The 26,244-nt window shown below is 42.8% G+C and overlaps 1 protein-coding gene across 1 annotated transcript in view; it reads right to left on the bottom strand.

Moving 5' to 3' along the window:
• Window positions 1-16,050, bottom strand: part of Atp13a5 (ATPase 13A5) — a 124,483-nt gene extending 108,433 nt beyond the window's left edge. Inside the window, 1 exon segment of the mRNA XM_028890075.2 lies at window positions 15,768-16,050. Within this exon segment, the coding sequence (XP_028745908.1) occupies window positions 15,768-15,827 (60 nt within the window). The 5' untranslated portion in view covers window positions 15,828-16,050.
• Window positions 16,051-26,244: the final 10,194 nt, after the last annotated feature.

Below are 26,244 nucleotides of genomic sequence, written 5' to 3'. Positions count from 1 at the left end.
GAACTGTATTAAATGGTTGTCACATTAGGAAAGTTAGGGAATGCTGGACTAGAGGGAACAGATCTCATTAGGAAAGGGCAATAGAATAGATAAATATGGATGGGGAGCTGGAATGGGAGGAATGAGTGGAGAGAGGGAAGGCAGTAGAGTTTGTTGGAGGCAACCCAGGCAAAGACAGGTAATATTAAGGGTCATTTGAGGGGTAGTATGAAAACCCAATACAGTGGAAACTTATGAAAATATATACATATATGGAGGTAATCTAAATGAAATGGTCAAATATTGGAGAGACAAAGACCAAACTAGATATCTGCTGTCACCAAATGAAGCTTCCAGTAGTGAGATTGGATTACATCTAATTGGATTGTATGTCAGTTTAGATGTCTTTGCTTAATTCTTTGGGAAAGTATTCATCTTCCATATGACCTTTTTTTTATTAGTTTTTCTTAATAACTCAGTGGTAGATAAAGGGTATAATAAGAGTTGTTGAAAGCAACCCTTAGACAGAGTAGAAAGGTCATAAGTTTACGAAGTAAGATGTAGGTTTGAGTCACTGCTTTGCTTATTATGGGTTGCATGATCTCAGGTAACTCATTCACCTCTGAAAAATTCCAGTGCATTCAATTTCTGCAGAACTAGCAAGACGTGTGTCATGGGGCTGCTGTGCTCAGCCACGGGCAGCTTCTGCTTGCATGCTCTGTATCGTGAGCACGAGCTGGACAGTTCCTGTCACTGCCACACAACTCATGTAGGGGAAGGTGCTCATGGCTGGGTAACACAGCCCTAATTTGGTATTATTGATGAAAGGGTCTGATTTAATTTAGAAACATGCGATTTCCATAATCGTACAAACATTTCCAAGATCTCTTCCTCTCCCTGTGCTCCATCTGCTTCTATAACTCCTGGTCTTACCTGTGTATTATAGGTTAATAAGACCCAAATGGCATAAATATGCCAGTTCGCATGTTACATGAGTTACTTACAAACAGTCAGTGTCAAGGGTCGTGTGTGTGAAAAGCAGAAGCATATTAGGATTGGAATATTAGTCCAGCTTGTAGCTGGAAAGAGCGCACTCATAAACACATTTTTTTTCTGTTTATTTTCACACAGCAGTGACACTAATAATCACATTTCTGTTGCCTGTTTATTTTTTTCTGTGTAACTTTTTTTATTAAAGAGAGAACTTAAAAGCCTAGCAAAGCTGCAGTGAGGCCAGGAGAGCCACCGACTGCTGATAACCTCTTGAATTGGAACAACTCTTTGGGGAAGGCAAAGTTACAAATTCTATCAAGAATTATTAAGATGTTTCTATCTCTAATCAATAATTCCTCAGTTGGAAGGGTGCCCTGATGAAATAACACATAAAAGGGGAAGTAATGGACCCAAGATGCCCAGTGCAGCATTGTCTGGAACAGCAAAGCTGTTGGTAGAATGAAATGTTAGCCAATGGTTCAGTGAGTTGTGAAACATCAGAACAGTGGTCTGTAATGAAGCCCTTAAAAACAGAGGGTAGGATATTAATGTAGAAACCTGGGGGCATCTATAGTACGATGTTAAATGAAGAAAAGCCACGCAGAATGGATGGCACCAAGTAGCAGCAGCATAAAATTTAACCCAACTATATCAGAAGCTACATTAAATGTAAATGGTCTCAATACCATGAATGAAAACAAGTTGTTAAGCTAAATAATAAAAAGTACACTATATGCTGTTGTAAGAGACACACTTTAAATCTAAATAAGAAAATTACGAGAATAACAAGAAAAGAAAATGTGCCATGCAAATGTTAATGAACAAAAGCTGAGTGACTACATTAATGTCAAACAAAACATTTTGTCACAGATATTTAAGGAAGGAAATATGAGGGAAGAGGACATTTCATGATAAATTCAACAAGAACACAGCAATTCTAAACCAAAAAAAAAAAAAAGAAAGAAAAGAAAATCTATCACTAAATTATGCTTTAAGCCAGAGTGACTTGAGAATCCTTTCACAGTATTCAAGGTTGAAGTGAAACTGCTCTTGTACGAACTCGTTCATAAATGGAGGATATATGAATGTTCCTAGAACAGGTCCTGTACCTGGGCAGCACAATAGAGCCAGCCCTATTGGTGGAAGTATGGGTGAACCAAGCCGAAGGTGTGAGCATAGGAGAACTGTCTCCATTACCCATCTGTCTTGTAGCATCATGGGTGAGGGAGAAATGCTCCCCCATCAGTGCCTGGGGCAGGTGGGAGATCTGGCCATAAGAGCAGGAGAACTGTCCTTGCCCCTCATCAGCTGCAGCACTCAGGGGAGCAGATCCTGCACCTGGCCTGGGCAACACAGTAGAGCCGACCCTGAAGGTGTAGGTGTGGGAGAATCAACCCTCAGGATGTGAAAGCGGAGAACTGGTCCCAACTCTTGCTCATCAGAGAACTAGCCAGGGCAATGCAGAAGAGCTCACCCTGGTGATGAGGACAAGGAAAAGCTGGTGGGCTGACCAACCCTGCAATTACCCAAGCCCAGAACCAGGGTTATGAGTTGGCCTACCCCATCTGTGATCTGCTGGAGCTTGTGAAGGCACTGGTCATGACTGGTCCTGCAGACCCAAAGCTGCAGGGTCTCCATAACACAGGGCAACAACAGGATAACCAAGAGGAGTCCCAGTGAGGGCCCAGCATTGATAGTGTAGCAGAAACCAGACCAATGACTCTTTTCAATGAACACTTACAAGTAAAGACATATGGATAAAAGGGTTTACTGAGTGACTCACAGTCACACTACGGCTTCCATTTCCATAGGAGATTGATTTTCCCCTTTCAGTCCTTCTTCTTCTTCTTCTTCTTCTTCTTCTTCTTCTTCTTCTTCTTCTTCTTCTTCTTCTTCTTCTTCTTCTTCTTCTTCTTCTCTCCTCCTCCTCCTCCTCCTCCTCCTCTTCTTCCCCTTCCTCTCCTCTTCCTCCTCCTCCTTCTTCTCCTCCTCTCCCCCTCCTCCTTCTTCTTTTCTCTTAAATTTTATTTTATTTTATTTGGGGGGTGTTGCAAGGGCAGAGAGTGGATATGAGAAATGGGGAAATGAATGGGATGGAGATGCATGATATGAAAGACATAAAGAATAAATAAAAAGAAAGTTTTTAAGAAAAGAATGTTTCTAGCTTGTCATAACGAGGCCAGAACTACTAGACAGTTGAATAAGCATGTTGAAAGGAAAGTTATAGGCTATAATCTGTCATTAAACATCAAATAATTATAAAATATGTTATATAACCAATGTAGTGGCATAATGAAAAGGTAACATTATTACCCAATGGTATTTGTCTGAGGAATGCAGTGATTTGAAAGCCAATGTTCTTTTCCGTACTAACATTCAGGGGCAAGAATGAAAAGGTCAGTACACGAGGCAAAGAAAAAGACAGGTGTATATAGTTACATACAAGTAATTTGTTTAAGTGCAGATAGATTGAAACTGTATTTGTTTGTTCACTTGGTTGGTTTTTGAGACAGGGTTGTTCTGTGTAGCCCTGGCTGTCCTGGAACCTGCTCTGTAGACCAAACTGGCTTCGAACTCATGGAGATCCACCTGCCTCTGCCTCCCAAGTGATTGTAACTATTAATAAGTGAACCCATTAAAGTTATAGGATGGTAGGCTAATTTAGAAAACCCACATGTATTAGCATATATTCATAGAAATTTGAAAGTTGAGTACAAATAATATCAAAAAAATTCAATTGCATTGTACTGTATCTAAGAAAGATGTGCTAAGCCTTTGACCTGAGAACTCCATGTTCCTGGTGAGAAAGTAAGATCTACATAAACGGGAAGACACAAGAATGTGGGAAATGACACTACGTTCCCACTTAAAGGCTCACAGAGTGCTTTTGCGATCACTGACTAAATGATTCTAAATTTTCTAGGGAAATACCAAGAACCTAGGGTAGTCAAGAAAATAATTCAGGGCAAAGCAGAAGCATGGAAGATTTACATCACCAGAACTGGAAACTTTCTACAAAGCCGCAGTAATTAGGGAAATGCAGTATGCAGAACATGGAGGAAAGGATGGTGAATGATAGAAGAGGGTGCAGAAAGGGCCTGAAACCCCATCACTGTCCTGCCAGAGGAGAAGCCACCGCACTCAGAGGCTTAAGGTACTTGCCTCAGCAGGGCTGGAGCGAAGGGAAGGATGCTGGGGGACATGGAGTTCCCCTTCATCTATGTGTCATAAGCAAAAATCCACTTTATTTAAATGCGAAAACAAATCCCTTGAAAGAAGACATAAGGGAACTTCAGGTAGACTAATATTTCTTAAGATAAAAATATATATGTATTTGCATTGAACCTAAGGGCAGCTGTTCATCAAAGGGTCTCTGGAGAAGATGGATTAGCCATTTATAAGGCCTGTTCATTTATATCCTATATAGAAAAAGGGATCTGTATTTGGAATTCACAAAATCACTGTAAATCAATCAAAAAAGAAATAAAACTGAATAATGGGGGAAATACTTGAATAGACAACTTCAGGAGCCTGAAAATGATCTACAACCTTCAAGAGGAAGCCTGGGACTTCGATAAAAAAATAGGAATGAAGGCCACAATGATGTGTCACAGGTTAGTACAGCGGAGACCATCCAGGAGAGAAATGAATCAGAGGTCTCACATACCATGCTGGAGTTACACTGATGCGGTGATAGATCACAGATCGGCTAAAATGAAAAGTACTGATTACTGCAGGCAGTGAAGATTGGGCACAACTGGAAGAGTCAACCAGCATTCAACTGGAAGTCGCTAGAAATGTGAATTAGTGCAAAGGTTTTTAAAGGCAGTGCTGCTACAGGCATGAATACTCTGCTCAACTCCTGGAGTTTTATACAAGAAAGATAAATGTCTATTCATCTATATAAAGCTTCTTGAGCTGGGTGGTGTTGGCACATGCCTTTAATCCCCGCACTTGGGAGGGAGAAGCAGGAATATTTCTGTGAGTTTGAGGCCAGCCTGGTCTACATAATGAGTTCCAGGTCAGCCAGGGCTACACAGCAAGACTGTCTCAGAAGAAGAAAAGAAAGGAATGAAAGAAGAAAGCTTCTTTTGGAGGCCCTGTCTCCAAAATAATAAATACAAAGCTATATTTATGAAAGCCAAGGAAAGTCTGTCAAAAGAAGAAAGATAACAAATGTGTTGTCATCCATGGTATACCACAAAACAACAACAAAAAAATAACCTCTCATATTTATACCAATGTGGATAGATTTCAGACAACACAGTGAGTAAATCAAGTACTGGAAAAAGGAGTTCATGAATCTACTACAGTTCAAAAATGAGCAAGAGTGACTGACAGAAGCCACTGAACTGTATGCTTGAGTACCGTACTTCACTGACATCACTGTATTTATGCATGGCAATAAAAGGTGTGAAAGAAAGAGAAATGGAGTAGGTTTGTTTATAAGACACTGTGTTCCAAGCAAATGGAAGGAACTTTGATGATTTTAATGGGAATTGTTGAGAAAGGGAAAAACTGACCTCAAATTTAAAGTTCCAATAAATGAAAAGTCTGGACTTGGTGGTGCATGCCTTGGTGGTGCATGCCTTGGTGGTTCTGCCTCCTAGCACGTAGTGAGTTTTAGGATATTCTGGACTACATAGCAAGCTCCATGCCTGGGCTACAGACTGAGGCCCTGTCTCCAAAATAATAAATATAAATAAATAGTATGTCCATGGGAAGTAGAAAGTTTGGTGGCCTGATCTGTAGCCGCTCCCTGATATAATCATGGGAAGGAGCTGACATCCATGAAAGCAGAGGTAAAATCACATCCCTACTAAAGAACTGCCAAGATAAGTGAAGATACTGTGGAGGTTTGGATGAAAATGACTCTCATAGGCTCATCATAGGCCCATTCTCTTCCTGCTACCTGCTGAGATGTAGAACTCTCAGTAACCTCTCCAGCACCACGTCTGCCTGTGTGCTGCCCTGCCTCCTGCCATGAAGATAATGGACTAAACTCCTGAATAGTAAGCCAGCCCCATTTAAATGCTTTCCTTTATAAAAGTTGCCATGGTCATGGTGTCTCTTCATAACAATAGAAAGATACTAAGACAGATACTTGCAGGACTTTTTTTTTTTTTAAGCTGGGAACATCTTATTACCAAATGTCATCTCACAACTTGGGAGGCTGAGGCAGATCTAGCTCAAGGCCTGCCTGGGGTACAAAATGAATCCGAGGCTAAACTGGGAAACTCAATGAGGCCTTGTCTCCAAATAAAAGTCACAAAAGGTTCTGGAGATAAAGCTCACTGGCAGAAAGCTTATTTGGCATGAGGAAAGCCCTGAGCTCAGTCACTAGTATGGGGATGGGAGGAAGAAAAGCGAACAGTGGTGGAGGAAGGAGGGGAGAAGATGCAGGGAGAAAGGAAGGAAGGGCTTATAAACACCACCATAATATTCTGAAATATGCGCCTTCCTGAGCAAAGAGGAAGAGAAGCCATGCTTCTGCTTCCTTGACCAATGAGCCTCGTGAACCTTGGTGAGAGGCCTTTGTTAGTCCCTTCTCAGCTTTCCCCAGGGCATGAGATCTGCTGCTGGACTGGAGGTCTTAATGAAAGCATTACTGCGCTAGCTGGCATTCCTTTGTTCAAATGCTCTCCCTGGCTTTCCAGTGCTTTCTGACTACAGCCTAGCATAATACATTTCCTTTATGCTAATTAACCTCGAGTATCATTTAATTTTGATGACTATTCCTCCAGACAGGGCCACTCGATTTTTTTTTCCCTAAAGATTTGTATCATTCAACACCAGTAAAGTCCACCAAGAGATGGAGTTTAGAAATGGGAGGGAGGAAAATAACCAGAGGTAATATAAATGACAATATAGGGAAGTGGATGGGAAGATAAGAATGCCCGATCCATTATACACGGTTCCTTGCAAAAGCTGCGTTTGCCCCATGTGACTTTGGGCTTTGATTCCCTCAAGTCTGTTTCCATCTCTCTACTCTGGATAATACCATTAGCACATCCCTGGGGGAGCGGTTTTGACAATGGGAGAGACGTAAGCAATGCAATGGATGCGCATTGTGGAGGGGTGGTTTGGGAAGAGCTTCAGGCAAAGGAGAGGTGACTGGTTGCTGCACACCAAGTCAGGGTTGGCAATGGCAACAACGTACATTCCAGGAGTCGAGAAACGAGACCTACCACTGGGCAGTGGCAGGACATCAGATGATGTCCACTTGTTTTCTCTCTAAACACCACCATTCCTTCGTTTCTTTGATTCTGACTAGAGTTCTGAATTTCAGATGCCAGGGGGTGGGGGTGGACCTTAGCCCTTACTGTATTCTCTAAATCTAGGACACAGAACCTGGCATTAGGACCGACAATGAGATACACACATATGTGGGGTGTTTATCCACCAATCCCAAGTTCCCCAGAGTTTTCTTGAGTGTGAGCAGCAGGAAATATTAGATAGAAGGATTTAGATTGTGGAGCTAAACAGATAGAAAATAAAGGATAGCCTAGAGAGGGCCTGGAACCTATTCCAATGAGCCCTGACAGTCTCTGCCTCATGGTATTTATAGAGACGCCAAAGGGTGGAGCAAAGACGTCCCATGTCGTTGCCCCTGCACGCCCCCCCCCCCTAGCCCAGCCAAGTGCAGACCATCTCAGACACCTACCCTCAGGCCTGTGGTCCTGATCATCCTCTCTATGGAGACCTGCTGGGTAAAGCCACGAGGAACCTGAAAACGGGATCCCACACACATGTTGTTTCTCAGAGACTATTGTGTAATGCAACAGTTCAGAGCCAAGTTTCTATGCAGTTCTGACAAGATGGTCCCTGTTCTTTATACCACATCCCTGTGCCTTCTAGAAGCTCTTTTCTTTTGTTCCTCTCTCTATCACTTACCAACTATGACTTAAATTGGCTGAAATTTGGACTTCTCACGTGAAAAAATGTAGCTGCTAATAAAACACAACAGAAACAGTTTGATATCGGTTAAAGGCTGAGGACATGTCATGAGACAATCAAACTCCAATCAACCCTCTTACTTAGCCAGATGTATGACTGGGGAAGCCCACTGTACATGTTCTGATGCCTCCCTTTCCTCCTTCACAAACGGTAATAATCAACGACCTCCTGCAGATGTGAGACAGTAATAAGACAACCCAGAAAGCATGCTCCGTGGCCTCTGCAGTGTTCTGAGCACTCAGTATGTATTGAGTTAATATCGTCACGGGTGCTACACAATTCAACAAAATTTCCACAGATTAGTGGCTAGTTCTTTTGAGCTCACTGTAGAGTAATTTGGCCACGGGCAACATGCAGAACAAAATGTTATTTCTAAAGGTGATTGATCCGCTGGCTTAAGTAGATCTTTTACTTTCTCCCAAAGAGAACAAGTTGTCAAAGTGAAAGTCAAATAGAGGCCCCAAATAACACCACTCGCCTTTATGGTGTATGAAACTGGAGAGACAGGCTTGAGAAAAGGCCAAATTAATGCAAAGATTAGCTGACTGTAGTAAGTGCGTATTAAGTCGTGAACTCATATGCACATACACACAGGGGAGGGGGAACACAGCTTGGCGAGGAGAAAGCAATACAATATGGTGGTATACTAGAGCATCCTGCCTCTGATGCCTCTGCCGTGTGATCTTGTCTGTCTGTTACTTCACGGAGCCCCACTTTCCACAAGTATAAAATAGGAATCTGATGAGGTACTAGCCTGTAGGAAGCACTTCTTAAAGTGCTGCTTTGTTCTCACCTAGGTAGTTCCTGCACTTGCCAACAGAGGAGGATCTATGATGGATGAGATGCCTGGGGAGAGCAGTCCTGAAGTGTCACCTCTTGGAATCCTTCCACGCCTGTGGTTCCTTGCCTTGGGACATTCCTGCTGCTGAATTTTCATTGTGTCTAGAATACTAACTAACCAGTTTTCACAGCTCTTCTTATTCCTATTTCCTGTCCATGGGTATAGCCATCTGAAATATTTGGTTGAGTTTCCCACAGCTGTAGGCACAGCAGTATGTGAATGAGGTGCTTTGGAATGAATGTTTTATTTTACAGCTTACAGCACATTCACTCAGTCTTACATCCTAACGGTACAAAGTTACTTGCTCATCCAAGACATAGCAAAAAGCCTTCTCCCTGCTACAGACGCCTTCTGGAAAGAGCAACAGCAGTTGAGTTTGCTTTTGCTTCTGTTTGTGTTTTGTTGTTTGTGGTTTCCTTTACCGTGATGCGTTTGGCTGTTTCATGGGCGAGGATGTTCTAATGGCCTTAGAGCATTTCTCTATGCAGACATCCAACTTTAGTCACTTTAGTCAAGGTCAAGGAGATCAGATATCTGTCTTCTTCTGTGAGGGAAGAACTCATTATATTTTAGCTTTTATTTTCAAACAACAACCCCAATACTACCTTCCTATATATTAACAATTCTCCATTTGTTTCGTCTGTTTGGACATAACACATCATATTCCTTTACATGTTCAAGGAGAGACATTTCTACAACTCTGCCTTTTTCTCTACCTTTCACAGGACATCAAAGTTCTCTTTAATATTAAGATAATATTACACATATTAAATGGATCACATTGGTACGGTCTTTATTCACAAACCATTTATCTCAATTTGGCTACATGTTTAATTGATACTATCACTGAATACCAGCCTAGACATAACTTTGCCAATCATATCTTGTATTCATTCGATGAACAGCACTTTGTATAGGAAGAGGAAGTCTTTGTTCTATTTAAATTTGTATATTTACTTGTTTTTGGAGTTCTGAGACAAAACTTTGCCCTGTCTGGCCTGGAACTTGCTACGTGGACCAGACTGGCTCTGAACTTTCACTGACCCTCCTGGCTCCTCTTTTTTGCAATTGGAGGCATGAGCCACCATACCTAGAAGAGCAGGTCTTGAATCACCTTTGCTTATGTAAAATCTTTCTTGATTATCTACTTATCTATTATTTAATTTTCCTAAGAATCTGTGAAATTGGTTTGGTTGGTTATTAAAAAATAAATATGACTTATTTATTACTCTATTTGCAAATAAAACAAACTGAATTTGTTGGTGAAGCAAATAGGAGACAGCAACAAGTGTGGACCATAGGATAAAAAGATGCCCAATTGGTTAGCAGGGACAGTTTCTAGAACCAGTTAAGGCTGGGGACAGCATGAGATGCTCTATGACAGGCCATTTGGGGAATAAGAGTGCCATTGATCAGAAGAGGAGCCTCAGAAAGTTTTTGGTTCCAATTCCTTGCTAAGAAAAAGTCAATGATTCTATGTGTTTGGCAAGTGGGAGTCTATTATGTGCTTTAGAGGGTTTCAGTCCTTCACAGGTCATGCATGTCCTTGTAGGCCAACTAGTATTCTAGTGCCACTTACTGACCTTAGCTTCTTGAAACAATAGAAAGTATAGAATTATAAGTTCTCAAAATTTTTTCTGAAAGTCTGAGTTTTACTACTGTGGTAGTTTGAAAGGAAATCAAGATTCAGGACTCTCAGCTCTTTCTCCAGCATCAATGTCTGCCTGCCTGCCATTCGCCATGATGATATTATGTGCACTGGATGTCGGGTCCCCTGGAGCTGGAATTACAGACAGTTGTGTGAGTTGTCATGTGGGTGCTGGGAATTGAACCCAGGTCCTTTGGAGGAGCAGTCAATGTTCTTAACCACTGAGCCATCTCTCCACCCCCCCCCCCCCCCATGATAATAATGGACTGAACCTCTGAACTGTAAGCCAGCCCCAATTAAATGTTTTCCCTTGCAAGAGTTGCCACGGTCATGGAGTCTCTTCACAGCAGTAGAAACCCTAACTAAGACAGCCACTAAAAATAACTTCCTGGAACTTTACTTTTGAAACACAGATTAAGCAGAACCATTTTTATTTTTACTATTCTGTCAAACAGACTGGTTTTTAGATCTCCTAGGACCAGTTTTTATGGCTATATACACTGGTAACTAAACTTCACTCATGGTAAAAGTCAAACACTTCAATCACTATTTCATACATAGCGATCAAGCCCATATCTCTGCCATGCTTCACCCTATGTTACTAATCATTTAGAACTACTAAGACCTGTTACAGTGTATCTACCACATCTCTTCCACAGTCCAGCCTAAAGAAACTTTTCATCTTGATTGCATCACTGATATTATCTCTCCCTCCCATCCAGGCGTCACATGGAAATTGATAAGCTTCTTTTCATCCAAGTTGTTAAAGATATTAACAGGTGTCACTAGAAAACCAGTAGGACTACCTTCTATATTTCAAAATGTACTTTTCAATATTGATCCTTTGGATGTCTTTTGGGAGAATGAGGGGATGTCCTTTAATGGGTGTAAGTAATGTGTGGCATTGTACGCAATGATTTATATATTCATGTCTGATTTTTCTTAGCAACTCTTCACACATTTTGTCTTTATGAAGACGGCACTCAAGCAGTTACAATTTTCCAAGCTTTCATCAGAGAAAAAAGAAACACACTTGACTCAACTTATCCTATCTGCCTGCCTCTTCCATTTGCATCTCCTAAACACAATGTAAATGAACCCCTTTCTTGTCATAGCATTCTCCATATTTTAGACTTGACCCTCACAAAATTTGTTGTATTGGAAAGGCAAGTGGTTCCGGTTTCAGGCAACCAGCAAGGTCTAGAGAGATTTCTACACCATTTGATTAGCAATGACTGCATCCTGGATCCTCTACCCTAGAGAAGTTCCTGTTTGTGGAACAAGCATTCCCCCGTGTGAAATGCTGCCCTTGGCGTTCTATGTCCTCCACACCAAACAGCCATTTTCCTTTTTGAGTTGTTCCCATTTGGGATCTTGACACCCAAGCAGTCAGTATTAGCGTGAGAGGAGTGTCTAAGGGAACCATTTGTAACTCAAGTGAGTGAAAGTGGGACTGGTGAGCCTGATGAGACCTAAGTGAAGGCCCTGCTCAGAATGTATGAAGAGTTCCCATAGACGGAGGACCCTGATGCAGAGGCTAATGTGCACACAGTGTGCCTCCAGACCTGCCCGGATCACAGGCAGGAAGTGACCTGACCATGATTTTCTCAGGAACGGCAGTGTGTCCAACTGTGATGGAGGCAGCCAGCAGCTCCTTCATTCCCGACATCCAGTCCCCAAAGCCACCAAGATCACAGTCCAGTACCTGACACTAGGGAGCTTGTGACTCGATGAACACACTTCAAGTTTCAGATCAAGACAGAATCTACTGGAATGTACCCCAGGATAAGAAACTTGTTGAAGACCTCCCTTTCCAATCAGTAGAGAAATAGAAAGACTTCTGAGTGCTGTGTGCCACAGCACTGGGCCTTTACTGTTGTTAACTGGGCCAAGATGACAGATGAAACCTCTTTCCTGTTTGTCCTGCCCACGTCCAATATCTACCCAAGATTAACTGTTGCCTCCACTCAGGCCTGCTTTAAAAATGAGAAACCTGGGCCCTCTGGTGTGCTGTATTTTATGCTCACTTCAGCAACCCGATGGGAGTAGTGTGGTGGTATATAGGTTGGTTTAACAACAGTATGTGAAGACTTGTACTACTTTTGGATTCGGAGTGTCTGCCAAAAGTGATGTTTTTTATGTCTTTTGTACGTTGTTTTCCCTTCCTATATTTTGCTATATATAAGCTTAGTATTTCAATTTTAAAAAGAAAATTCTAAACCATTTTAAATCCATCATTCAGCTTCAACAACCGGGTGAAAAAAAATCAAAGATGAACAACTTTCTCCTATTTGGGGTATTTTTGTCAGAGTCACAGGCATGGATTTTAATAACCCTTATGCTTTTATGACTTAATTCTTCACTTACAAATATGTCCACCTTTGTGGACAGAGGTTTAATAAGCTTTCTTATACATAGAAAAATAAAACGATGCATCTCGTTCATCGATACCCTTCTCACTTTTCTTACTGAGGTTCAATGGAAGAAAACTCAGGAGAGAATCTGTGCACACATTCACACACACGTACACACACACACACACACACACACACACACACACACACACACGTGCGCGAGCACACATGAAGGAGTCCATGAATCCCCATGTGTTGGAATAGAAACGCAATGATGTCTCCATAAACGCTCAGAAGGAGCTGTAATGCATCCCAGACTCAGGGACTCCCTGCTGCCTGTCACCTGCCTTTTTCACCTAATATCTCTCAAAACAAAGTGGCATCGACAAGCAACTCCGGTTGAATAACTCATCGAACAACCACAATTTAAACCCAAGTCATCCTGAGGCGAAACTCATCTCCCTGGCCGTTGTGATACACAGCCTGGGGGGGAGGGGGTATGAAGGCTCTCGAGGACTGTCAGTGAAGCTGTGGGTCCTTCAAGAAAACTGACAAGAGAGAAGGAAAAAATTCTCTCCGTGACTGGTGGGGCTGGGAGAAGCCCCTGGGAGAGGCCCAGATTTAGAAAGAAGAAAATGGAAAGACGGAATGAGAGCTGGGGTTATAGTGAGGACGGTGGGAAGTAGAGGGAGGAGGTTGGGAAGGTCAGCAATGGCCTGCAAAGTTAGGGTGTCTACGCTCCCAGGCAGAATGAGCGTCAAATCACCCGGAACTATGGCAGGACAGTGTTCAGTCCCTCTGCCTTGGAGGATTCCAGCCCGAGAGTGGAAGTCAAGAATAAGGCTGGAGCTCAGTTCTCCAAGCTAACATAATGCTTTTTAGCTATGCTGGGCCCAGCAGAATAACCCCAGATTGCCCTGGAATAATTCCCAGGCCTTCTCCATCCGCTTAAAATTCTTCCTGGGTGTTGGACTGAAGGAATGTATTATTTGATCTAACAGTGTCTACTTTTCACCTCAAATTTCCTCCCACACTCGCCACAGATTGCTTAAAGTGGTGAGTGTAAGCAGAAATCACACTGGTCCCTGGAGAACCTTCAGCGAAGGAAGAGCAAGTGAGGAGACACTGAAGTGTCACTGCTTTGTGGCCTCAATGTGGACACTAAGCCAGACCCAGGTTTACTTTGATCTAATGGTTGTTTTTCAGAAAATTCATTTCCACAGCGTTATCATCTGGCTGTTTGACTAAAAGCTCCAACCTTTTCGGCTTTCCTTCTTTGAACTCTGCAGGCCCGACAGCACTGAGCAGTTGATTGTAGGACAGGAATCATCTGGAACTGAGTCACAGATTTTTGGTCACCTCACCCAGTTACCGACTGGCTGGAATAAGGTCACAGGCAGGCTGTGTGCTGCCTGCCCCACAGTGAGATTTGGGGGAGGAGACTCCATTGCCAACCTGCCTCGCAGAATGCCTTGACAACGTAAGGGTGTCGGAACACGGTTATTCCCAATAATATTCCCAATTGAGGTTTCCAGCAGACAGCTCTACAAATATTTGCTCAACTGTAAAAGCAAAGGAAACCCGAGCATCTGCCCCATTACTCAGTCCTTTGATTGCCTCTGTAAATAGGAGGACTAAAATGCAACATACAGTTAGGAAACAGTAAGAGCAACATGAGGCTTTCAGGACCACTCATTTATATGAAAAAAAAAATAATCAGAACCAGAGGAAAAAGGATTCTAAAGCATGATGCCATCATGAAGTCCAGTGAGGTACAATGATGCAGAAGAGTGGGCTGCATTTGCCATTTTTAATTTCCCAGAAGCCCCAATAAGAAGGAAAAAGAAGCCGATAGAATTAATTTGTATAATAGATTCTATCCAACTCAGTCTACCCTAAAATAGCATTTCAACCTGTAACCGATATGGAAATTATTAACAGGGTATTTTAGCTAAATTCTAAGTCTAGCATGTATTTGACACACAGAAGACCTTTTTATTTGGACCAGCTGCTTCCCTGGCACTGAAAAAAAACACAAAGCAGCCATCTTATTGCACAGCATATCTGTAGATTAATTACTTATTAATAAAGAAGTATAATTAATGAATAGTATAATAAATATGTAAGATTAATAAATAAGAATAGTGGAGTTACAGGTAAAGATGTTATAAGGACTGAAGAGGCCAGATGGGAAATTGACACTTTCTGATCGATGAACCAAGATTCGGGGTTCACTTCAGCCTCTGTTCACTCCGCTGTCCCTTCCCAACTGTCTCCCATTTTCTCATTTCCTATTCTCAGTGTCCCTATGGGAGACACTGCTGGAGAGTGGACAAGCCGGGGTATAAAGAGTCAAAGAATGGGTTCGATTTGCAACCTGTCTAATGATCTTGGATGAGTTACCTAACCTCCTTGGTCTCAGATTGCTTTTCTAAGAAACAGGATTAGTTCCTTCAGTGCTGGGTTGTAAGGATTAAGTGAAATCGTAAATATAAACTGCTCAGCATCGAATGGACACTATAGAGCTTTCACATTTTTAGTGGCTACTTTTTAAGATTTATATAAGTTTAGAATAAGGGGCGGAAGGAAGAAAAGGAAGCAGAAAAGAAAGAGAAAAATGGAGTGTGTGAAAATCTCAGACTCGTTGCCACTTAGCACTTGGTGCCTCGAGGCCCCCTTGATCTCAGTAACTTGGTGACTTCCTCCCGGATCACCATAGTCCGGGCTGTGCAAACAAGCCAACAGGAGACTAAGAAAAGAAAGTTCCCATTTCACCAGTTTCTCCAATGCCATAGTGACCCAGGTGGTCAGGGGGAGAAACCTCAATGGGGGAGCGCATGCCCAGGACTCTGCAAAGTGTCTCCGACACTGCTCACAGACTCTGCCATCCAGAGCTACATCTTGCTCAGTCCCTCCAGGTCCCCCCATGTTACCAGACTCAGACCCTTCCAACCCTTGGCCACTTGGAAAAGACATGAAAAGAGGGGAGACTCACCAGCTCATTCTCCTCTCCTTCATTGAGCAAAGCCTGGTGGGCGTTCTGACTCTTCTCCATCTAGAGCAGCATGCGTGGGTCCCTTCTGACCACAGCGCGAGGGGACGTCAGGGCCACCTGTGTCTGCAACTCAGACGCTGCTTGTCATCGCTCCTCTCAGGTGCTTACAAAACCCGCTGGCACCTTGCCCTTTACAACAACAAAGGAGAAGGCAAGGCTCTCCACGGCCACGGGATTGGTCTGCTAATTTATCTGCTTGGTGTGTGTGTTTTTTTTTCTTCCGAGTGTTTATTTACCGAGCTACATGTGAAGTGCCTCCAGACTGAGGGAATGATGGGAGGTGGGGGCGGGGCAGGGGCAGGGGCAGGGGCAAGCTGTTGCACCAAAAAGTAATTTCACATGCAGCCCATGAAAGTCCCCACCAAAGAATGGGTATGGCCACCGTGCTAAAAAACACAAGGCAACAGAGTCTTATTTGTCTTGTGAGCGCTGTGGAAGCTCTTGGAATTTAGAGAAGCTGTGAACACGGAGTGGTAATAGAAACTGGAGAAAGGGGTATAGGACTCCTTCTGGAATGGGGGGTGGGGAATGGAGTTCTAATCCCTGCTCTACTGATGACCCTGGATAAATCACTTATAGTCTGAATTTCCGGTTTCTGATATGTAAAATGTCAATGATAATTATAGGGATGATATAAGGGCTCATGATGATGTTTGTAAAAGGGCAAATGTACCTTCTGCCACCTCCATTGAGAGACAGGCAATCATCTTCTTCGCAATCATGGCACTAATCAAGGAAGAGACGTTTTGGAATAACTACGGAATAACTTGATTCCACAGTTCACAAAACTGGAAGGGGGAGAGAAGAGTAAGAGAGATGATTATTAAGGATATAACCTGAATTTTCCACCCCCTGAATAATCACCCTTGAATTTGATGTTTTTCTCAAAGGGGGTAGGAAAATGGATCCATTCTTGGGTTAACTGGTTAATTTTTAATTAAGCACACACACACACACACACACACACACACACACACACACACACCAAACTTTCACTATTTTCCGTGTGGTTCATTGCATCTATCCACTGAAGGGAATCCTTAACCCTTTGTCTGTGGAAGAAAGTTAACTAAGGTGAAAATCATCACCTGCTGCTTGAATGAGCTCATGTGTCCTCCTTGACATTCAGGACAGATGAAGGTAATTCCCTGTGGGAGCCCACAACTGACTCAGTTTCCCAGTTTGAATCTGAAGTCTATTCTGAGTCAATAGAGTTCAAGCTTGCTTGCTCCAGGGCTGTGAGAAAGTCCTGATTATCCTGCAGAGCCTCCTTGAAGGGCTGTGAGAAAGTCTTGATTAGCCCACAGGAAGGAACACACTATCTAGCTGCTGATGCCAGCCAGAGGTACATTGAGATAGAAAATGAAACTGCCTGCTCCTTGACTCAAGGACGGGATAGATAGTGGTTGAATGCCTGCGCTGTGCATTGTTCTACCTCTGTCCTTCAAGACTGTATATAAGCTGGCTGTGAAATAAACTCAGGGCTGTCAGGCATTGACCAGCAGGCCTCTTAACTCTTTCCTGTCCTCTTCATTGTCTCTTCATTCCGCACGCCTCTACCCAGCTCCCCAGTTGACTGTCGACAGGCTCCGACAATTCCCAGCCCTGGATGACATCATCCATGAGAACACATACAGAATTACAGCTTTTCATGTCAGCAAAGTGACCGAGGTGACCCTTGTCCAGAAACCTAATGGTGGCCCAAATGTTGTAGTCCAAAGTCAAGGCAGGTTCAGATTTGCGGATGGCATTCTGGTAAGCTCTAGAGAAAGACATGTGTGACCACTCTTTATCTTTTATTTATAATCCCACTCATGTTTCTTGCTGAAGTAATTTCAGGGTTGTGTTTGTAACATGTCTAAAATGAATGCACCAATGAGTCATAACTTGTCTAAGGACAAGTGGGTCCAGGACTCCATTCTAAACAATAACAATAAAGGCAGCTGAGGGGCAGATTATCCAGGTAGTGAAAGGAAAAGATATTTTGTTGTCTGTTTGTTTGTTCTCTCTCTCTCTCTCTCTCTCTCTCTCTCTCTCTCTCTCTCTCTCTGTGTGTGTGTGTGTGTGTGTGTGTGTGTGTGTGTGTGTGTCCCTGTTTTTCTCTCTCTTCCCACCATTGAGGATGTTGGGCTTCAAGCACAGGGCTTGTATGAGCAGGAGGAAAGAGTGTGCCTCCGGCTCTGGCATGTAACTATTACTCATGAAGATGGTGGAAAAGGTAGAGTAGGTTAGAACCGCGCCTTCCACTCTCTGGCAGAAACAAGTGTCTCAAAGCCCACTTCTCAGTTTAAAGGAGTGGTTCTCAACCTATGGGTTAAAACCCCTTTGGAGGTTGCATATCAGACATCCTGCATATCAGATATTTACATTGTGATTTGTAACAGTAGCAAAATTACAATTAGGGAGTAGCAACAAAATAATTTTATGGTTGGGGGTCACCACAACAAGAGGAGCTGTATGAAAGGGTCTCAGTGTCAGAAAGGGTGAGAAACCCTGCTTTAACGGGAAACCAGATTTGGATGGCTGATCTAGGTCTCAAATTCTTTTGTTATTGTCTCCTCTTACCACTATAGCCTTACTGGAACATTCTATTTCATCAATACTATTGAGTTACCTACATGAGGAAAATGGTTTAATTAAGACAGACAGTAGCAGTATTCAGCATTCCGGGGCTTTACTTCTTTAACACTACAATCTTCAACTTGTAAAATCTTAGAGGTACATTCTTATGAAGGGCGGGGACACCAGAGGGCAGTAAGTTAAGGTTTCTATAAACCAGTCTTGGAAGAAGTACTCTGTACTTATGCCAAAAGATGGGCCATATCTAGACAGATGACCACACTTCCCTACAAAGCGAACTACGAATATGAACCAGCCGAATGCCAGGAAGGAGAAAGGGATTTGGTGGCCACCTAGTCAGTCTCAGAGAGCAGCAAAAGGGTAGGTCAGCCCAGATCTCTACAGACTCACAGTACAGAAAAGAGCAAAATGGCACCACAATGAAGGGATTAATGTGCAAGGCAGGAGTGAGGAAGGCTTGGAGGCTTACAAATATGAGGAGGATCAGACATTGGAGAGTCTCTGCAGCAGCCGACAGGCTATGGAGAGGTTATTGTACCTCATTGAATGACCTTTTTGCAACAATTACACAGGTGAAGAGACATGTGAATTTAGATACATGGTCAAAACATAGACTCAAATACCCTGCCCCTCTGATCATAGGCAGACCCAACCAGCCCTCTATTTTTCCATCTTTACATTGTAACAAGGCCACAACAACCCACACATTCTCTACAGACAGAACAGAATAGAGGTGTGTCTTTAATACACGTAAATATGGTTGCTCACAGTGAAAGTGTAATTGTGATCTTTCCTATTCTCTACCTTTAATTTCAAATCAGAAAATCAATAAACTAAGAATTTTGTGACAAAGCCATAGATGGATAGAAACACAATCACATTATCAAGGATCATAAAGGGGAAAGAGACCCTTAATTCCTCAAAGGTCTTTAAGTGGCTGGAGAGATGGTTCAGCAGTCAAGAGTACTGGCTGTTCTTCCAGAGGTCCCAGGTCTAATTCTCAACACCCATATAGCAGTTCACAATGGTCTGTAACTACAGTTTATGTGGTTCAACAATCTCTTCTGGCCTCCACTGGCATCAGGCATGAAGGTGGTACACACACACACACACACACACACACACACACACACACACACACACGTATATGTATATACAAGCAAAACAACATACATTTTTTTAATTTTAAGGGGCATTAAATTATGTGTGTGTGTGTGTGTGTGTGAGAGAGAGAGAGAGAGAGAGAGAGAGAGAGAGAGAGAGAGAGAGAGAGAGAGAGAGAGAGAGAGAGAGATGTTCAGGTGGCTATGAATACCAAAGAGGGCAACAGATCTCTTAGAGCAGAGTTACAGGCATTTTAAACAATTTGACATGAGTGCTGGAAACTGAACTCAGGTTTTTGGAAGCACAAAATGTGCTCTTAACACACTGAGCCACCACTGGAGGCCCCAGAAGAACCTGTCTGTATTGCCTGTCAACTTCTTGCCCTGTTAATTTATTTCAAAAAGAGCATCTGAGCGAATGAGTCAGTGTTAGGATTGAAGATGGATCAGAAACAGAGCCAACAACAGTTTTGTCCATGGTGAGTTCAAAGCCCAGCCAAGACATAAGGCAACAGGATTCCATTCTCAGGGGATAGTGGGCTGTGTCAGAGGGCTTGACTGCAGACAGGGCTGAGACAGAAGGAGAACTCTGTGACTGATGTCTAGTCCAGTAGCTTCTTCAGCTGAACACAGAACTTGGAGAATTAGATGACGTATGTAGAGTTTTCTCTCTCCAAAATAAAGCACACATATATGACATATGCACAATATTTTACTTACATCAGACTTAATCTATATGACGGTTCTTCATAAATTTGTTGAAAATAAGTGTACTAAGCCTTCTCTCCCTCGCTGTTCAAAGTGTTGAGAGGAGAGCTGTGGAAAGGGAAGATAAAAAGCCAGTGGGGTGGCCCAGTGGCTAGAGGAACTGACTGCTTAGTCTTAAAACCTGAACTTGATCCTCAGGCCCCATATGGTGGAGAGAGAGGGTGGGGAGAGATTCCCACACATTGTCCTCTGACCTCCCTGTGTACACCAGGGCATGTGTGCAGCACACACACACACACACACACACACACACACACACACACACGTATGTATACATAAAAGGAAAATGCAGATACAAATCACTGTCTCTGCAAAGCTGACATGTCAGTGGTTAAGGAACAGCTGGGTCTGTAGTTTAGTAGGCAATCAGATGTCCATGAGAGGAGGAGAGCTGATGGGGGTAGAGAGGGAGGAAAGTCTCAGGAGTGGGGGCGACAAGGGACCAATGGGGGAGGGGCATTTTCAAATAAGATGATTGGGGATGGATTTGCAGAGCCCTAGGGGCACTTTTTTTTTTTTTTTTTTTTTTTTTGAGACAGGGTTTCTCTGTGTAGTTTTGGTGGCTGTCCTGGATCTCACTCTGTAGACCAGGCTGGCCTCAAACTCACAGAGATCTGCCTGACTCTGCCTCCCGAGTGCTGGGATTAAAGGTGTGTGCCACCGCCACCCAGCCTAAGGACACGTTTAAAGAATATTGTTAGATGAGCATGGCCCACTTGGCTGCCTGTGCGCAGAATGTTGTATATCGAGTGACTACCAAGCATCAACAATGTGGAAGCTGGGGCCTGAGAAAGGAGGCGGTGTGCTGAGTGTGTGCTCACAGGACAAACCCTGGGACCCCAGGAAACCAGACAGCGGTGTGAGACAGCTTATTTGACGCTGAAAGAAGATAATTCTTTCCACTGCCCTCTTTTATATGACAAATAATTCAACTGAATAACAAAATGAGTAACAGCAATTACTAGATGAGAAATAGACAGAGTAAATGTGGACTTTCACTGTATTTTGTATATGTGAAATGACAGCTGATAGAAATTCTTAAATAAACACCACTATGCAAAAAGAAGTAATTTATTCTTTTTGACTATGCTCAAGGTGTTTTTCCAAAAGGAGAAAAAAATGTCTATTGTAATGAAGAGCAATACTGAAACAACCAATAATTACATTTTATTAAAAGTGTAATTCCTTCCCAAAGTAAAGCCTGGACACTTACTAAATCACCACATTGATGGGACATTTTCTTTCATAACCTACTGTCTACTTAAAAAAATTAAAATGGCCCAGTGATATAGCTCAACTTGTAAAGGGACAGCTCAGCCTGACAACCTGGCTTCAACCCCTGGAGTCCCACATGGTGGGAAGGAGAAAGCAGACTTCCATGCATTGCTCTCTGACTTCTACACACACACACACACACACACACACACACACACACACACACACGCACACACACTTACACATACACATGAAGTGGGGAGAATAAATGATTCTTTTAAAGTAAATACTTGAGGGGCTGGAGAGATGACTCAGAGGTTAAAAGAACTGGTTGCTCTTCCAGAGGTCCTGAGTTCAATTCCCAGCAACCACATGGTGGCTCACAACCATCTATAATGAGATCTGGTGCCCTCTTCTGGCCTGCAGGCATACATGCAGGCAGAACACTGCATACATAATAAAATAAATTTTAAAAATAAATAAATTCTTGAAAAAACATAACTTCAAAGAATATTTAAGCCCAGTAATATATTTCAAGGTATGAACTGAAATTTGTACTTAATCATACAAAAATATTACGACTCATGTTATCCTTTTATCCTAATTTTTAAAGAGGAACTTTGAGGAAAAATCTGTACAACTAAATTGTCCAACTAGATGTCCAGAGGATGGACATCTGAGCTGTCTAGTTGAGGAGTAGGTACAAGTTGGATCTTGCATAGTCAACAAAAACATCCCTTGGTGGAACCTTACCAGATCACAACCTCTTCCACTTTCCTGGGCTCAATTCCACCTCCAAGTGAAAAATCGTTGCACAGGAAGCCCTGTCCTCATCTCAACATGCGACCCAGAGGTGATCAAGACTTGCCCTTGAGCTCAGTTTCCTGGAGATGCACTCCTGAACCCAAACCTTTTTCAAAAATGTGTTTTCACTCTTAATTAATGCATCCATACATATTCATGGAGTAGTGTGAGGCATTTCAATACCTGTGTAGAAATCAGACAGTGTAATTGGCCTTATCTGTCACTTCAGGCATCTGTCTATCATTTTTTATATTAATCTTCTCTGGAAGATATTTTGAAATACACAACTAACTTTTTGTCAACCCTGTCCTGTTGGGCTAGACAACACTAGAAGTTATTGCTCTATCTACCTACATGTCTGTACCGATCTCTCTCCCGGGCACTCTTTCCATGTTTTGATAATTTTCTACTCTACTTCTCAGTTCTCTGGGATCAACTTTCATATGTGAGAGGCTCTTGGCCTCTCTATACTTACCTCATTTGGTTTAATCTAACAACCTCCTACCTATCTACATTGCAGGTCATGATAAAATCGCATCCTTTGTGAGGCTGAATGATACTCTGTGGTGCAATATGCGTGTTTTATTAACTCACCTGCTGAACACCTAGGTTGATTCCATATCTTGGTGAATAGTGCTGCAATAGAAATCTGAGTTCGACGCCTCTTCTTCCACATTCTGTCTTTGGGGTTGCTACACTATAAACTAGCGCTACCCGAGTCCAAAACTTATGTGTTCTTCACATGTCACGGAGCTTGAGAAGTTCACCTCTCCCTGCCAGATCCAGACTTGATTTCCACTGTTGTATGTATGTGCCTTGGTGTATGCACTGTACTTGCTTAGCCGGCTCCTCCGAGTTCTCTTCCTTCTGTAAAATCTGGTTGGAGATTTCTTTCCAGAGTTTTTGTGTTTGAAAGTGGCTGATCATTGACATAGTTGTAGCTTCTACTAGAAAACAAGGAAGCCCAGGGTCTGCTGATTACAGTAGAAGGAACTAAGGGGAAGCAGTGTTCCACTTACCTACTCGTCGCTGACTCCCAAGCCAGCAGGAAGGGCTCCCTCCCTCTTGCATCTGTGCTTTCTCTGGAGCTCTCATTTCTGTACCTATTCTCGGCATGGCTGCCCTTCCTGCTTCCTCCACCAGGGCAGACACAGGACTTGGGGAGCTGACTTATCATTTTATGGCTCTCCAGAGAGTCAAGTTCCACAACTCGGGTTTAATCCTTATGCTATGCTTAGTTTTCGTTATAAGATGGGGCTCTGTGCTCCGCAGATACTGTTAATCCGCTGTGCATCACTGAAGTGGTTCTTCTCATCTTATTACTTCTGTTTAGAATTTTTAAATCACTGACTCTTTAGTCACCAAGTAGATATTAATTGTTTTGCCTTCTTATGGAATCAGTTCTGTTTTCTACATTCTTTATATATCCAGAGTTAGGCCTCTCTCACTGTCCAGCAGGCTTACCAGCTGTGCTTTGAGAATTATCCTGGTGGCACCCGACCCAAGGTAATAAGAGCCCATCACATTCAATGAGCAATCCATTCATCTTCAGAGCTAAGAATCTAACCCAGGGAAAGGCAATTGTGGGGGGCACTCTGTACATACCGTAAGAATGGATGACCCCATTTCCACCTGTAATCTGCTTGTCCTTGGCTTGGTCAGCAGCAGAATGAAAACCCAACATGGTACATGTTGTCTGTTGTCTGCTCAGGTCTCCTTAGAAGCCTTGGGTGCTGAACGCTAGCAGATCTTCAGGTGACCTAGCTCTACAAGGCTTGTTAGATAATTGCCTTGGAGCCCTTTGGCTTGGTTCCCTTTATTGTACCAACAAGTGCCAGGAATTTACTCTTTATCCATAAGCCTAAGCAGCTTCAAGCCAATGGCTGATGGAGGCAGGAGTCCAAAGGCCTGCTCCTTTGCTAAGAACTGGAAGAGACTGAAATGGAGCCTGCATTCTAAGCCTCCCTGGTAATATTCAGAATCCAAACTTGCAATCACTTTCTTGTTTGATTAGCTCCCACTCTCACCAAGTTCTTCTGGGACACTTCCTCAGATAAATCCACAGGCTTCTGGGAACTCCAACTTCAGAAAAGCATGTTTCCATCTCACTGTCCAGATAGACATCATTAATATGCTCTCTCTTTGGGGAGGAAAGCTGCCAATCATATGGGCAGTTTCCACCATTCTACTCTCTTTCTTGATTTTTAGTCTCCGACTCTGAAGCCTCAAGTTTCTTCTCTCCCTAATTTAAACATTTCTATGCAACCCTGATGGTTATAACCTGACCCTGCCTTCTGATGAAGTGGTTAGAATAGTTACATAGGAATTTGATATCTTATTTTATGCTGCTGGAAATGTATTGAGTACTATTAGCCCTCCAGTGAGCATGTGCCACATTTCCCCATGCTCTGTGCATTCAACGACACAAGAATAGAATGTCTGTTTTATTTACTTATTCTGAAAGGCTTTCAGTATGATAAACCACAAGAATAATCTACTCAACTGCTAGTTGAGTGGCTGTGGCTTGACTAACAAGAACAGCAAGTGTCAATAAGAGTGACCAGCAAATGTGAACTGTACTTGTCAGGTAAGTCACCAACCTGAGTCTGACCTGTCCCAAAAGATGCCTGGTGCTGGCCTCCCCTTCCCTTGGTTGGCACTAAACTCATCTCTCTGCTCCGGCTGCTGCTACCCAAAACACCAGCAACCAGAGATGAGTGAAAGTTGCAGAACAGAGGATAAAATGGATGTTGCCTCCACCACAGGAAGATCCAGGGTCCAAATGCACTCTCCAATGGCAAAACCCCCGGGAAGAAACCAGCTGGGATGACCTATGTGGCTATAAAGACTGAAAACACACGTAACTGAGACTCAGAATCTGCCCTGAAAATATAAAGCTCAGTGTTGCTGTTGCCAACACAAACTGACTTCTTACAAATCAGTTGTGAGTAACCTAACCTGCAACAGAGTTCTTGTGTTAGTTCCCAGCTATCCTGAAGAATGAATGCCAAGGACTGGACCCCTCCGTGTTTCTGCTGCTGACATGTGGCACTGCCTTTTCATAGAACTCACTAGGAGAACTCACGGGAGATGCTGTGGCCAAGAACACAATACTTAGAGCCGGAGCAGAGTGTGGGGATCAACAGGCTTATCTATGGGAGAGAAATTTGTCAATGAGATTCCTCACCTGGAATATAATAATATTCCTGCCTTATAATAGAGAGAACACAAGATGAAAAAATATCATTTCCATTTATATATATATGTGTGTATATATATATATGTATGTATGTATATATATATATGTATGTATATATATATATATCCCAAAGTTCTTTCAAAGCAAGGTAAGTCAGCAGGGAAAATTGTAAATGAGTCTCAACAGGGACTGATGCACATTTAAAGACAACCGTTTAGTTATTCTGTTAGCCCTAAGTCCCTGCATTTGAGTTCTCAGAATCACCTGGGGAGCCTGATGAAGACACAGCTCTGCAGGATCCAGCGCACAGACTCCAACTGTCTGTTTGAGGCTGGGCCAGGAGTTTATTTCTAACAAGCTCCTTGGGGACTTTCATGTTGGGTCGAGTTTGAGAACCATGTTCCAGAAGGAAGCTGACGGGTTACTATAAACTCTTCCCTGGAGTGAATGAGCTGGCTCACAGTGTGGGAGCAAAGAGGCCATGTAAACACTACTTAAAACTATGCCTGGTACGTCTGGATGCTTTGCTCAAGCCCCGGCATCTCCCAGGACATCTGTGCACTTGGAGAGGTCCGGGAAGGGTCAGTTTAGCATATAGTTCTTCAAGTGATGGAAGGAGAGACTGAAAATGAAGTCTAGAAAATAATCAGCTATTTTGAAGTGCAAGTAGTTTATTCTGGAAATGAAAACTGGCCTATCGTTATATTTTATTTTAAATAAGAATACCCAGACTATGTTTCAGAAAATA

This window comes from Peromyscus leucopus, chromosome 12, assembly GCF_004664715.2.
Source record: "Peromyscus leucopus breed LL Stock chromosome 12, UCI_PerLeu_2.1, whole genome shotgun sequence".
NCBI lineage: Eukaryota > Metazoa > Chordata > Mammalia > Rodentia > Cricetidae > Peromyscus > Peromyscus leucopus.
Note: the sequence above shows the minus strand (reverse complement) of the source record. Positions and strands in the feature narration are given on the sequence as shown.